We start from the raw sequence: 15,032 nt of genomic DNA, 5'->3' as shown, positions 1-15,032 counted from the left end.
TGGCGTAGATTTAACAGCATACTGGAAATATTCCTCAGAGATTTTGCTCCATATTGACACGAGAGCATCACACAGTTGCTGCAGATTTGTCGGCTGCACATCCATGATGTGTCTGAGATGATCGAGCTTTATGACATGCTGCGTTATCCTGCCCCCACACCATTACACCACCACCACCACCAGCCTGAACCGCTGATACAAGGCAGGATGATCCATGCTTTCATGTTGTCTGAGCCGAGCATCCGAATGTGTCAGCAGAAATGGAGACTCATCAGAGCAGCAACGTTTCTCCAATCTTCTATTGTCCAGTTTTGGTGAGTCTGTGTGAATTGTAGCCTCAGTTTCCTGTTCTTAGCTGACAGGAGCGGCACCCGGTGTGCTCTTCTGCTGCTGTAGCCCATCCGCCTCAAGGTTGGCCGTGTTGTGTGTTCAGAGATGCTCTTCTGCAGAGCTCGGTTGTAACGAGTGCTTATTTGAGTTACTGTTGCCTTTCAATCAGCTGGAACCAGTCTGGCCATTCTCCTCTGACCTCTGACCTCATCAACAAGGCATTTGCGCCCACAGAACTGCCGCTCACTGGAGATTTCCTCTTTATTCTCTGTAAACCCTAGAGATGGTCCCAGTTCCCTAGAGAAATCCCAGTAGATCAGCAGTTTCTGAAATACTCAGAGCAGCCCATCTGGCAGCAACAACCATGCCACATTCAGAGTCGCACAGAGTGATCATAAAGCATCATGTGTGTCAGTAACTGATATCAGTCTCATGTTGATAATGGAGACGATCATAATCATGAGTATTTCAGTCAATATTGTAATGGTGATTATGAGTGGGTCACATGATAAACAACTGATTTATTTAGAGGTTTTTATTCTATGTTCTTCATTCATGTTGCTAACCCTGTTACCTTTGTGTATATTCTAGAGTATGAAATTGTACAATTCTCAAGACCATAGATTGACTAGCTAAAGTAACAACGGATGCTCTGCGCTGTTTCAGGGTCATTACCGGTTCTGTGACGCGCTCTTCTACCTGGGCGAGCACCAGAGGGCTCTGCTGGCCAACCAGCAGGCTCAGGACGCCTGCAGAGCAGATGTGGAGGGACAGAAAGACCTGCTGCAGCAGCACGAGCGCTTCCAGAGCGAACTGCAGGAGGCCAGAGGTGCACACACACACATACATGCATGCATTCACACACATACATACATGCATACACAGGCACACACACACTCTCTCACACACACACACACACACACATACATGCATGCATAAACACACACATACATACATGCATACACACGCACACACACACACATGCATGCATAAACACACACATATATATATATATATATAAATGCATATCAAACACTTAACACACATACATACTCTATAATCTAAGACACACACACACACACACACACACACTCTCCTCATTTCTCTTGTCTCTCAAGCAGACATGAAGACTAAGAAGCCGGACCCAAAGAAGGTTTCCTCTAAAGCGAGGTAGGTGTTTGTGAGCTGTGTGTCGCTGCTCTGTGTTTGAGCACTCGGGTTACGGTGTGTGTTTCCCACAGGTCACACACTGCCGGCGCGAGTTCAGCTGCGCATCTGAAGACCAGCGCTCCGCCCGAAACACCACCAGAGCCGCAGACTAAGGTGAGACACGCATCAGAAACGCTCCAGCACTCAACTCGATCTCTATAAAGCACTTTCACCACCGTGTGCTGTACAGAGGACAGAACTCAGAGACAGCGTCTGTGTGCTCTTCAGGCTGATTTATACCTCTGCGTCGAGCATTCAGCGTGACGGCGTTTATACTTCTGCATGCTCTGTGTTGCTCTGCAGTAACTAGCTGGCAGTAGGTGTTCATGTTCCTCTGTGTCGAGTTTCTTCGCTGGTGTTTTGTTTTTTCTGAACGCTTCCTTACTGTACAACCAGCTCAAACTCGCTCATTCAGAAGCGGGAACCAGCGGGCGTGCAGCAACTTTAATCATGAGGTGAACACAAAGCAAGAGCTCCTTCACAGGACTCCACACTTGTGAACACTCGCTCCATCAGGCTCGCGCGGCTCTCAGCACCACCCACACTCATCACCGGTAACAAGCCGACCAATCACAGAGCTTGCGCTACGCGTCATGGTGATGTGTAGTTACATGTCTGGGAGGTGCACTTCAGCCACGGTGAGAACTGTGACCCTGCGAAGGCTGTGCCGGAGCATATGCGTGCGCTGGATGCAGAAGTATAAATCAGCCTCTACAGCCTCCGTCCTGATGATGCTGTGACTTATTAAACTGCTGGCCTGTGGGTCATTTGCGGTCCTCCCTCTTCCTCCCTCTGGCTCGCTACTGATGTTAAAATATAACAGGATTCGGCCCATCAAAACATGTTCACTATCATTGGTGTGCAGTCGCATATAGCCACTTGTGGTTTCGACCGCCACCTACTGGACATGTACAGTACTGCACTGCATAATCATGTTACTTTCGGTTTCTCTCAGCATGCGGTCGAGAGGAAAGCACATGCAGATTATTTCTGGGGCTGAATTATACGTTGAAATGTCCATAAGTGCTCTATTTTTACTAAAGCTCTGTTTTTGTTCATATTTAAGGGTCATTTAAGTATAATCAGTTTTATAACACCTGTATTGTGTTGTTCAAACACATCTCCAAGGCTTACATGTATATAAAACTGCATTAGTAAAGTGTAACTGGCTGAACTGAACACGTTAAAGTAACTGTGAATATATATGTACATACTTTCCCCTCTTTGTTGTAGTTTTACAAGTAAAGGAAGAGAGAGTAGAACGGTTGCCAGTAAAGTTCCTTCTTTCTGCTGTCTTAAGGCCCGTGCACCGACGCTATCTGCTCGTGTTTACCATCAAAGTTTACCGCCTCGAGACTAAATAAAGGGTGTCAATGAGATCATGCACACCAACGTGCAAAATGGCAGACGCAAAAGCCTCATTTTTTTAAGAAACGCCTCATGCTCGTTTTTTTTTTTTTTTTTGACGCGACGCTGATGATAAACGCAAGTGAAAAGTGTCCCAGTGTGTACGAGCCTTCAGACTGTTAAACTTTTGAAAATTTGTGAAAAATTGAAAATTTTTAAATTGATTGTGACAGAATATTAATTATCATTAGGCATTATTATTAAATTGTGTTATTTTCATAGCAGTGTAAACTCCCCTTCAGTATGTACAACGAGAGGCAGAAATGAGCCTTGATGCTCTGTGGAAGAGAGTCTGAGTTCATCCATTACATCCGGTTTCCTCTGTTTTCCTGTGCTTGAGTGTTGAAGCGGCTCTCCTAGTGTCAGCCCCTGCTATCTGATAAGACCCCCGCCAGTTTGAGTTTGAGACGCCTGTATTCAAGTGTGACGGTGGACTGAAAGTCTCATCACTGTACTGTTGTTTTTCCTCCAGAAATCTGAAAAGCAGAAACAGCAGGCGGACACTTCAGGTGAGCTGAATAAGATTCTGAACAGTTTTCTGAGTTTGAGCTGTGAGTTTAACACAGGAGGAGTAATGACCAACAGCAGCGCTGCACATTTCAATAATAAACACAATAACTCTCTAAATCATGTGCAGATCTATGGCAAATAGGCGAGGCTCTGCTTTGAGTGCTGGGGGCGTGTCTACTGTTGGTGCTGAAGCCACGCCCACACATGAGAAGGCACTCATCTTTAACAGCACTTAAAATCTTGAAAGTCTTGAAGCGTCCTGATGGGTCTGTGTGTGTGTGAGTCTGTGTGTCTGTGTGTGTGTGTGTGTGTGTGTGTGTGTGTGTGTGTGTGTGTGTGTGTGTGTGTGTGTGTGTGTGTGTGTGTGTCTGTGTGTGTGTGTGTGTGTGTGTGTGTGTGTGTGTGTGTGTGTGTGTGTGTGTGTATATACAGTATACAGGGCTCAACAGTAAGGACATCCCGATGGCCCGGGGCCAGTGTGAGAGACGCATGGGACAGTAGACGGGATCATTACGGCCCGATTGGGGCCACCTTTTGTTAAATAAATAATTTCTAACTGAAATGAAAAACCTTCACATTCTCCACACTGCTCTTTTTGATTTGTTAACATTATTTTGCTATAATTTATTATTTATTTATTATTTTGCTTATTACACATATATTAACATTTTAAAAATATTATTTAAATATGTTTTAACATTTTAATAATTATAGACATTATTTTGACACATTATTTATAGTTTTTAATAGTTTTTAAATAATTTTTTTTTATTGCTGGGGCCACTGAAAATTGTCAAGGTAAAAATCTGAATCAACGACCCGATCAGACCAGTAGAAAAGTGTTGAACCCTGATATATATATATAGAAGTTATTAAATACTGAAATATAAATAACAGAAAATCTAAATATCACAATCTGAGTGTTTTTAAATATCATGCAGCTGTTATAAACACACACACACACACACACACACTGCTCTACATCTCTGCTCTCGTATTGGATGCGGTTTCTCGCTGACTGTTGAGGGAAGGTAGTTTGGGAACAGTGTGTGGGGTTTAAACTCTTCAACATCATGTGCTGCCTGAACAGTCGGAGGAACATCAAAACATTCAGAGTTTATCTCATGTGGGATTGAGTTATCAAACCTTCTCTGGAGGAAGTGAGCGTGACTCACTCACTGTTTCCTGTGTGTGTGTTCATGTTTTTATATCCCGCTGGGGACTTTATCCTAAATTCACGTCTAATGGGGACCTGAATTGAGGTTCTCGCAGGTAAACAAGCTTATTAATCAACCACAGTGAAGGAGAGTACATGTGTGAAGCTACAGAATGTAGAGTGGAGGACATCGTATAGTACTGTGTGTGTGTGTGTGTGTGTGTGTGTGTGTGTGTGTGTGTGTGTGTGTGTGTGAGAGCTCCTCCCTCTCCCGCTGGTTCTTGATCATAGAGGCGCTGCTCAGAGTGGATCTTCAGGTCCTGCAGCTCGTGGTGTTGCTGAAGCAGGAGTGTGTGTGTGTGTGTGTGTGTTGTCAGGCGTTTCTCTGGAGATCTGCAACATGCGGCACATTAAACCCATAATTCACTTGTTTTCAGGGCCTTCAGGAGCTCGAGCACACACTGACGGAGGAGCAGACAGACTGCGAGACGTCAGCAGGTAAATCACCACTGGAGTGGAGGAAGTCTGGCGAGTGCTGGACTGTGTTGTGCTGTTCGTCTACGCTCATCGTGTGTCTGCAGAGTTTGTTAAATTTTATTAATGTAAAGGTCACGTGACTCGGCTCAGATTTACTTTCATTTTGCATGCTGTGAGTTTCAGAATCAGTCGCGGGAGAGTTTCCCTGCGCTCGCTGTTGTTGATAACCGCATGAGCACATCAGGCTGCAGAGTGCTGCGTGCTGCAGTGGTGTCTGTGCTGTTATCATGAGACGAAGCGTTCAGTCATGTGCTGATCTGCGTGTGTTTCTTCTGTCCTCTTGTGTCCCAGTGAATCGAGTCCTCGCAAGGCTAAAAAAGCTTCATCCAGCACTGCAGAGAAGCCGGCGGTGCGGAGCAAACTACCAGCGGCTGCAGACCGAGCCAGCGCACCTGCGGTGAGAGTTTCTGTGCATCTGTCTGTCTGCATGTCTCTACTTTAGTCTGTCTGTCTGTTGCTTTGGTTTAACGTTGTGTGTGTGTGTGTGTGTGTGTGTGTGTGTGTGTGTGTGTGTGTGTGTGTGTGTGTGTGTGTGTGTGTGTGTGTGTGTGTGTGTGTGTGTGTGTGTGCGTGCGTGTGTGTGTGCGTGCAGGAGGTGGTGAGCGCAGCAGCAGTGCGGGAGCGTTTCTGTGCCGCTGTACTGGAGGCTCACGTGGCTCTGAGTGACCAGCGCTGCCACAACGCTCAGCAGTCCTTCAGTGTGGCGCTCGCGATCCTGGAGTCCAGCAGCACCACGGTACACACACACACACACCACAATAAACACACACAACACAGCCGAGGCTCCGCTATCAGGTCCTTCATTTGTGTCTGAGGGACAGTAACACACACTCATGCCACTGGACACATTACTCCTTGTGTTGGTTGAATATTGGTTCTGTTCTGGACTCTTTAATCATGTGAAGGTGTGTGTGACTGCTGTGTGTGAATGGTCTGGATGTGTGTGTTTCAGGAGCTGGGCTTGACGGAGCTGGATAAATCTGTGCTCCTGTATGGATATGCCACAGCTCTGCTGGAGACCGGACAGCCTGAGGTAATGATCCTGTAATACTGACATCAATGACCCAACATGAGCATCAGTGAACGTGTGCGTGTGCGTGTGTGTGTGTGTGTGTGTGTGTATGTGTGTGTGTGTGTGTGTGTGTGTGTGTGTGTGTGTGTGCGCAGGAGTTGGCTGAAGCAGAGAAGTTATTCGCCAAATTAGAGTCGACAGAGAGGAAGTTTCAGTCTCTGGTGCATTATGGGATGGGCAGAGTGTATCTGAAGGAGAACAGGTGAGTGTGTGTGCATGAGCGCTGCTGCTCTTACTCCTGAGCGTGTGTGTGTGTGACTCGTCTGCTGTTGTGCAGGTTTGCTAAAGCGCGTGAGTGTTTCTCTAATGCGCTGCTGATGATCCAGAGACACATCACACCTGGAAAACTCACCTGGCCCACCACCAAAGCTATAGTGGAGGAGACACAGCCGGCCTGGCTACAGGTACACACACACACACACACACACACACACACACACACACCTGTCTGATGTGCAGCCCAGCTGAAGAGGATTGGAGCTGCTCTCTAATGTTGTTGTTGGTGTGTGTGTGTGTGTGTGTGTGTGTGTGTGTGTGTGTGTGTGTGTGTGTGTGTGTGTGTGTGTGTGCGCTGATCTGCATTCTCGGCCCCGCAGGAGCACCTGGAGAGCCTGGTGGAGGTGTGCAGGTTTCCTCCTAAAGCAGACGCTGTGTGTCGTCATCAGCAGTGTGTGTCCCACAGCGTCCAGATCTACTTCAGCGACCCTGACTTTAAGGTGTGTGTGTGTGTGTGTGAGACAGAGAGTGTGTGACTGGCCCCGTTTACACTAATGCCTTTCAGTTTTAAAGCGCATCATTTCTGCTGGTTCCTCCATCCGTGAACACCACCCCAGAGTTTTCCAGCCCTGAAGACGGAGTGTTTTGGAGACGCTGGAGAGGCCGTTTGGGTGTTTAAACGCTGCTGCTGTGTGTCAGTGTGGACGGGGGAAACGAGACGTCTGAACACGGAGGCAGCGCTGCAGACATGCACTGTCTGATGGGGGATTTCCCTCAGTTCAGTCCTGCATCCGCTCCTTCAGCTCAGACTTCACTAGTAAATAAACATTAGTGTATGAACTGATCTCTGCACAACACGTCACCCGAGAACAAGAAGCCGATTCAACACACAGAAGAGCTGTCAGATGGAGACCAGCTCAATTAAACACCACCTTTAACAACTGTAGTGAGATCAGATCCAGCGGCAGATCCCTGATGAACCGCCTGAGCTGCGCTGCTCAAAGCACCCACTGACTGCCTGGAGCTCACACAGGCGCATACACTCCATCCCGTGTGTGTGTGTGTGTGGTCACGGTCACGTGATGTGCGTTTTCAGTGGTGTAGTGTGGACGGAGAGTTGTTCAGAAATGCTGGGTGAAGCGCTAGTGTGGACACAGAGCTGTGTGTGAGTGAGCGCTCTGATTGTGTGTGTGTGTGTGTGTTTCAGGGGTTCATCCAGCTGGTGTGTTGTCAGAGCTGCAGAATCGAGTTTCATATGAGCTGCTGGAGGAAGCTCAAAACACTTTCATTCGCTGATAAGAATGACAAGGTGAGGCGGACGCATGTCTATACACACACACACACACACAAGATGGTGGCAGAAAACACACACATCTTCCTCTCTTCACCGCAGGATTTTCTAAAAGATTCATGTTTTACGCCAGACTGCGCTGGGCAGATCTGTCACATCCTAATATTTGGCTCGACAGGGCTGATAAAGTGTGAGGTAAGACACACACACACACACACACACACACACACACACTGAATGTGTCACTCACACAAAATCCCTAAACACACATACACTCCCACATACAACACACACACACACTAAACATGCACACAAACACACTAACTTTACACACACACGTTCACTAAATACACTCTCACATACACACATGTACTGAACACACACACACACAGCGTGACGGGTGCTGATGTTGGGGTCTTCACTCTGCTCTTCTCCTCTTCTGTCAGTTTAAATCATCTATTCCTAAAGCCAGAGCTGCGGGACGCTCCAGACTCCGGCAGCAGTGTACGAGGTGCTCGTGTGTTCCTCATCATCATTAGTGTGAGCTGTGGTGTGTGTTCTGCTCACTCACTCCTCCGTCTGCTCCTCAACAGTATTAAGAAGTTGATGTCTAAAAATGATCGTAAACTTCGGCGGAAGCAGCAGAGATTGGCGGCGCGTTCATCCCATCAGGAGAAAAGAGAAGTAATGCGTGAGGAAGCAGCTAAAGAGCAGCCGGCGGACAGAGGTGTGTGTGTGTGTGTGTGTGTGTGTGTGTGTGTGTGCACTACATGAGGAGCTGTTCAATATTCTTCACTCAGTTTGTAGCCTGCTAATCTGCAGAAGAGTCTGTGTGTGTGATGATGGGGCTGGGCAGTATGATGGTTTATATCAATACTGCAGAATAAGTGAGAAAATATTCAATATTATAAACAAGAATTTTATACATATCCTATATACTGCATTATATACTCAGTTATTTACTATCTTATTTACTTACTTTATTTACCTATTTACTAGCTTTATTTACTTGTTTACTAACTTATTCACTTATTTATATATGTATGTGTATTTACTTATTTACTAGCTTTATTTACTTGTCTACTAACTTGTTTACTTAATTTATTTACTTATTTACTAGCTTTATTGTTTACTTGTTTACTAATTTTATTTACTTGTTTATTTGCTTGTTTACTAACTTATTTATATACTTATGTACTTATTTATTTACTATCTTTTTTACTTTATTTACCTATTTATTTTTATATATTTTTTACTTTGTTCACTTATTTACTAACTTATGTACTAATTTACTTGTTTACTAAATTATTTACTTTTTTACTAAGTTATTAACTTATTTATTTATACATTTACTTATTAACCATCTTATTTACTTATTAACGTATTTACTAACTACTATCTTATTTTATTTACTTATTTGTTTATTTAAATTGTTTTGCTTTATTTACTTATTTTACTTATTCTCACTAACTTGTATACTTTTTGGATTTACTTATTTACTAGCTTTATTTACTTGTCTACTAACTTGTTTACTTAATTTATTTACTTATTTACTAGCTTTATTGTTTACTTGTTTACTAATTTTATTTACTTGTTTACTAACTTATTTGTTTATTTACTAACTTATTTACTTGTTTATTAACTTATTTAATTATTTATTTATATACTTGCGTAGTTATTTACTATCTTATTTTATTTATTTATGTACTAGCTTTATTTACTTATTTGCTTGTTTACTAACTTATTTACTTATATACTTATTTATTTACTTTCTTTTTTACTTTAATTACCTATTTATTTTTTATATATTTTTTACTTTATTCACTTATTTACTAACTTTATGTACTAATTTACTTGTTTACTAACTTATTTACTAAGTTATTAACTTATTTATTTATACATTTACTCATTAACTATCTTATTTACTTATTAACATATTTACTAACTACTATCTTGTTATTTACTTATTAACTTGTGTATTTACTTATTTACTTATTTGTTTGTTTAAATTGTTTTGCTTTTTCACTTATTCTCACTAACTTATTTACATTTGTTGATTTACTTATTTACTAACTTTATTGATTTGTTTACCAACTTATTTACTTATACTGCATCATGTAAATGAGTGGGTGTGGCTAATTGTTCCTGAGTGACAGGTGTAGTGGGCGTGAGTTAAGAGTGGGAATATCTTCATATAGGTGTGTGTGTTGATGTGTAATGCTGTTCATACGTGATTTATAAAGCTGTAGTGGGGCTGTGTCATGATCGTCTGTGTTCTTCTGTTCTGCAGCATCACCCAGAGACTGTATTTATATGGACCGTGTTTTACAACAAATTCATGATAACAAAGCACTTTTTAAAGAAGAGCCAGTGAGCATTTCCTGTTTTTGGGAGCATCTGCGGCCGTGGCTGGACTTGTTTGAGAGTAAAGGACAGGAGAGCGTGTTAAACAGCCGTAGAGGTGTTGGGGTGCTGTCGGAGCTGGTGGATCTGCTGCTGGAGTCCAGAAACCGGGTCTGGGCTCGAGTGTTTATTCAGACGCTGGGCTCCACGCTTCATATCAAACCCAGACTGCAGCACTGGGCTCAGCAGCTGGACGACACCGGTGCGTTTACAGTGTGTGTGTGTGTGTGTGTGTGTGTGTGTGTGTGTGTGTGTGTGTGTGTGTGTGTGTGTGTATGCATGTAAGAAACGCGTATGAATTCTCTGAACAATAATGTTTTTTCAGGGGCTGTTGGTAGTTTAGTTTGTAGTTCTTCATTTGTTGTTTTTTGTTGTTTATTTCGGTTTTCAGAAAGGTTTTTTGAGCAGCAGTTTGTCGTGGTTTTTGTTCAGTAAGATAACCTTTATTTCTTTATCACGTCAGGTCTGAAGGCCGCTCAGTCATTCATCAACCGCTATCGATCTCACCTGGAGGATCTGGAGCTGAAGCCTCTGCTCTCCTTCCCGCCGCTGCAGGAGTCGCTCGTTGAGAAATTGGGCAGCGTTACGGAGTTATTTGACCGTGACGATTTTACTGTAATGGAGTACTTAAGACAAGCTCCCGCTAAAGAAATGCGTCTGTTTATTTGGACTCTAGAGTCGAGTCGAGAGCGATATCAGAGCTGTCACACCATTCTCGATCAATATTTTGAAGACGGTACGTACGTCAGAATAGCAGCTTTACCATCAGAACCGTTTGTGTGATTGATTTGGTTTCTTTTGCCTTCAGATGCTGTTTGTTTAGTCATTAAAAAGACAGATGATGATGAGCACATGGTAAGAAACACACACACTCACGCCCAGAAGAGCTCAGGCCTTTAATATTAATCAGCAATCTGCTTTATTCGTAGTTTTTGTCTCTGCATTTCCACTGGTGACCAGCAGGTGTGTGTTTCTGGCGTATCTGACCAGTGAATCCAGCTCGTGTAGTCCGTCTAATCAAACAGTGGATTTAGCATTGGCTGTCAGTGTAATGGAATAGAAGCAACGCTAGTTATTTTTCTCCAGCTTTTGAAAAGGAGGCTACACAGATGTTGAAAGGCACTGGATATCTGACACACTTTTATTCTTATACTTCAGTTCGCTAGCCTGCCTTGCATAACTTCCATGTCATTTTTTGTCATTGCAACCAAATACTTTGGTAGGCAGTCATTATCTTTAAATAATCCTTAAAGATTAATCAGAACTATATTTGTGTCCACACCAGCAAATAGGTATGATCTGGTTATGTGCTCTACTTTTTGCAATTCCACTTGTGACCAGCAGGTGTGTGTTCTGCTGGAGTGTGTGACCAGTGAATCCAGCTCGTGTAGTCTGTCCAATCAAACAGTGAATCTAGCAGTCGCAGCCAGTGTAGTAGAATAAAAACAACACTGATTATTTTGAGTTTGGGTTGTAGAGACGATGTGTGTGTGTGTGTGTGTGTGTGTGTGTGTGTGTGTGTGTGTGTTTCAGAGTTCAGTATTTAAGAGTAAAAACAGACATCGCAAAAAGAAGCATAAGGAATTAAAGGTGAGTGTCCTGAGTGATGTCACTGCAGTGTGTGTGTGTGCGCGTGTGCGTGTGTGTTTCAGTCTGTTATTGTGCTGTCTGGAATAACCTTGTGTGTGTGTGTGTGTGTGCGTGTGTGCGTGTGTGTTTCAGTCTGTTATTGTGCTGTCTGGAATAACCGTGTGTGTGTGTGTGTGTGTGTGTGTGTGTGTGTGTTTCAGTCTGTTATTGTGCTGTCTGGAATAACCGTGTGTGTGTGTGTGTGTGTGTGTGTGTGTGTGTGTGTGTGCGTGTGTGTGTGCGTGTGTGTTTCAGTCTGTTATTGTGCTGTCTGGAATAACCTTGTGTGTGTGTGTGTGTGTGTGTGTGTGTGTGTGTGTTTCAGTCTGTTATTGTGCTGTCTGGAATAACCGTGTGTGTGTGTGTGTGTGTGTGTGTGTGTGTGTGTGTGTGTGTGTGTGTGTGTTTCAGTCTGTTATTGTGCTGTCTGGAATGAGAGCGGGTCATTCGCGAGATGAGGATGATGAAGATGAGCTGTTCTCTGAGGAAGACTCTCTGTGAGTGTGTCTGCGCCGCTGCTCGTCTCGTCTGTTGTCGGAGTGTGTGCTGTTGTGTTGACGGTGTTTCTGCGCTCTTCCAGAATGTTCCTGAATGATATGGATCCGTTCAGCGTTCCGGATCACCTGCGCTATCAGCTGGCGGAGTTTGAGGAGAACTATAGCGGATCCGCACAGCGCAGCTACTACGAGCGCATGCTGGACAACCACCCGGACCCCACCAAGGAGACTTTATATGAGTATGTGTCTGTCAGCGCTCGTGTTAGTGCAGTAATCAGAGACAGCTGGGCCTGTCATGATGACTATATTAGCATTCACATCACCTGACGATAACTACAGTAGGGTTGAGTGATGCTGGAGTTCAGTACCAGTCCATACTGGGCTCAGCGCGCTCTTCAACACCACTGATTTACCGTAGTATTCACCAGTGCTCAACAGAAATGACTGTGATTGGCTGTGAGGGTCATCAGCTGCTGTAGTGATGCAGAAGTGTGTGTGTCAGTTATTTCGCTCAGGTTCTGGAGGAGCACGGACCCCTGTGTGCCACGGACCCGCTGCTGGTGGGCGAGCTGCAGAACTTCCCTCTGGAGGCGCAGCAGCAGATCGCAGACGCCGGCGGGCTCCAGGCCTTCCTGCTGCAGTCTCTGCGCTTCACCATGACGGAGCGGCTGATCGGGCTGATGAAGCACGCCGTGTGTCTGTCTGAGAGCAGCAACACACACTCACAGATCCTCAACCCCTCCGCGTCCGAGTTCTGGCCGCTGTCCGGAGAGCCTCCGTCCAGCACAGGTGAGCCGGCGCTGCTGCTGCCCGACCCCTACACTGATGAGGAAGATCAGCTCTCAGCAGCAGAGATGACCGAGTCCGACACTGAAGAGACGCGAGCTGAGAAACACACTGCTGTACGTGCACAGGTGAGACTGACCCGAGACATGCTCAATCCCCCACAGCAAATATTAGATTACCAGTGAAGCAGGGTGTGTGTTAGTCAGAGGAATCTGAAGGCTTCACAGGGCAGGTTGACCCCTGGCTTCAGCTGTCCTCTGACTGTCTCTTTCATCCTGCAGGATTTTCAGGATCGGACAGACGTGTCGGTCAACACAGAGCCGTGTGCCCCCTTCGAGAACAACAGTGTGAGTGAGCGTTATTGATCGTGTATTAGTCTGAGTTACAGGATCACCATGGAGAAGCAGTGAGGCCATATCTAGTGTTGTCCAGCGCTGTATTACTGCACAACATGCTGACCTCATCACATCACTGTCACGTTACGCCACTCATTACAGCCAGAATGACAACATGATGCAGGTGTGTGTGTGTGTGTGTGTGTGTGTGTGTGTGTGTGTGTGTGTGTGTGTGTGTGTGTGTGTGTGTGTGTGTGTGTGTGCAGGGTGAGCTGATGGGCTTGCAGAAGCGTCGGCTGTATCTGCTGGAGGAGCTGCAGCGCATCAGGGCTGATGGAGAAGCGGAGCAGCAGAGGAGGCAGGAGGAGCTGACGGAGCTGCAGGAGGACACACACAACATCAGTCAGAGGATGCAGGTGCTCACACACACACACACACACACACACACACACACACACACATGTGCTCTGCTGTTCTCTCTCTCACACACACGCGCTTGTGTCCAGATCGCCAGCACGGAGCTCAGCATGTTCCAGCAGAAACTGGAGGAGGAGGTGAAGAAAGACCAGCAGGAGAAGAAGGAGAACCAGGAGACTCTGAGGAGCCTCAAGATGGAGATCAAGGAGCTGGTGGAGCTGCAGGAGAGGTCAAACACACTCATACACACACACACACACACACAACTAGATACACTCAGCCTTATCAGCCTGCAGACTGGTGCCTTGCTGGAGCTGAGCAGGGGGAGTCTGGATGGGAGACACACATGGGAACACCAGGCCAGCAGGGGGCGCTTACACACACACACACACACACACACACACACACACACACACACACACACACACACACTGCATACATTATACACACTCACACTATACACACATATGCTACACACACACTGTGCTGCTGCTGATTGTGTGTGTGTGTCCTCCAGCTTGAGCAGAGACATCAGTGTGAGGAACAGACAATACGAGGCGGAGCTGGAGCTCTTCCTGGATGTTAGGTGAGCATCACACAGTGTGCGTGTGTGTGTGTGTGTGTGTGTGTGTGTGTGTCATGGAGACAATATTCAAATCAAAATGAACAATACACTTTCAGGATTTTTCTTAAAGTGTGTGTATGTGTGTGTGTGTGTGCGTGTGTGTGTGTGTGCAGTAACCAGTGTGCAGCTGAGCGCTTGAGTCTGGAGGACGAGATCAAGAGGTTCAGAGATGCGTGTGTGAAAGCAGAGCGGAGATCAGCCAGTGCTCAGGTGAGTCTCAGTGTGCACACACACACACACACACACACACTGATAAACTCAGTCACACACACATCCACTCAAACTTAGACTCAGAAACATACACACTGTCACACTTGCACACACACTCAGACAAACTTGCGCGCACACACTTCCAGGTAAAAAGTGAGCTAAAACACACACACACACATAATCATAGTCACACACAGACAGAATGGCGGAGGCTCACACACTGGGATTAAATGACTGTGTGTGTGTGTGTGTGTGTGTGTGCAGCTGTGTGTCCTCCAGAGCAGGCGTGAACATGCGCTGCGGCGTCTTCGCATGACTGTGTCTGAGGGGAAGATGGTGGTCAAACACCTGTCCGACGTGGCCCTCAGGTGTGTGTGTGTGTCCGGATTATACACTCCTGCA

General features: G+C 45.4%; 1 protein-coding gene across 13 annotated transcripts in view; it reads left to right on the top strand.

Annotated features, from left to right (window-relative positions):
- ttc3 (tetratricopeptide repeat domain 3) overlaps positions 1–15,032 on the top strand; it is a 28,121-nt gene that overhangs the window by 9,491 nt on the left and 3,598 nt on the right. For 12 of the 13 annotated variants that reach the window (XM_005172576.5, XM_009305043.4, XM_073914289.1 and 9 more), the window contains exons 12-39: positions 997–1,159; positions 1,452–1,500; positions 1,572–1,653; positions 3,419–3,455; positions 5,050–5,110; positions 5,441–5,546; positions 5,742–5,885; positions 6,102–6,182; positions 6,317–6,423; positions 6,499–6,625; positions 6,818–6,937; positions 7,645–7,746; positions 7,831–7,923; positions 8,175–8,239; positions 8,322–8,455; positions 10,019–10,333; positions 10,595–10,867; positions 10,940–10,986; positions 11,665–11,721; positions 12,172–12,257; positions 12,341–12,496; positions 12,760–13,171; positions 13,325–13,390; positions 13,645–13,794; positions 13,885–14,024; positions 14,313–14,381; positions 14,534–14,630; positions 14,895–14,998. In XM_005172576.5, coding sequence (XP_005172633.1) covers positions 997–1,159; positions 1,452–1,500; positions 1,572–1,653; positions 3,419–3,455; positions 5,050–5,110; positions 5,441–5,546; positions 5,742–5,885; positions 6,102–6,182; positions 6,317–6,423; positions 6,499–6,625; positions 6,818–6,937; positions 7,645–7,746; positions 7,831–7,923; positions 8,175–8,239; positions 8,322–8,455; positions 10,019–10,333; positions 10,595–10,867; positions 10,940–10,986; positions 11,665–11,721; positions 12,172–12,257; positions 12,341–12,496; positions 12,760–13,171; positions 13,325–13,390; positions 13,645–13,794; positions 13,885–14,024; positions 14,313–14,381; positions 14,534–14,630; positions 14,895–14,998 — 3,443 coding nt within the window. Of the gene's footprint in view, positions 1–996; positions 1,160–1,451; positions 1,501–1,571; positions 1,654–3,418; positions 3,456–5,049; positions 5,111–5,440; positions 5,547–5,741; positions 5,886–6,101; positions 6,183–6,316; positions 6,424–6,498; positions 6,626–6,817; positions 6,938–7,644; positions 7,747–7,830; positions 7,924–8,174; positions 8,240–8,321; positions 8,456–10,018; positions 10,334–10,594; positions 10,868–10,939; positions 10,987–11,664; positions 11,722–11,783; positions 12,152–12,171; positions 12,258–12,340; positions 12,497–12,759; positions 13,172–13,324; positions 13,391–13,644; positions 13,795–13,884; positions 14,025–14,312; positions 14,382–14,533; positions 14,631–14,894; positions 14,999–15,032 lie in introns of those variants that run through there. The other variant, XM_073914292.1, reaches the window with a different exon arrangement.

Source organism: Danio rerio, chromosome 10 (assembly GCF_049306965.1).
Source record: "Danio rerio strain Tuebingen ecotype United States chromosome 10, GRCz12tu, whole genome shotgun sequence".
Lineage (NCBI taxonomy): Eukaryota > Metazoa > Chordata > Actinopteri > Cypriniformes > Danionidae > Danio > Danio rerio.
This window is presented reverse-complemented; position numbering and strand designations above follow the sequence as displayed.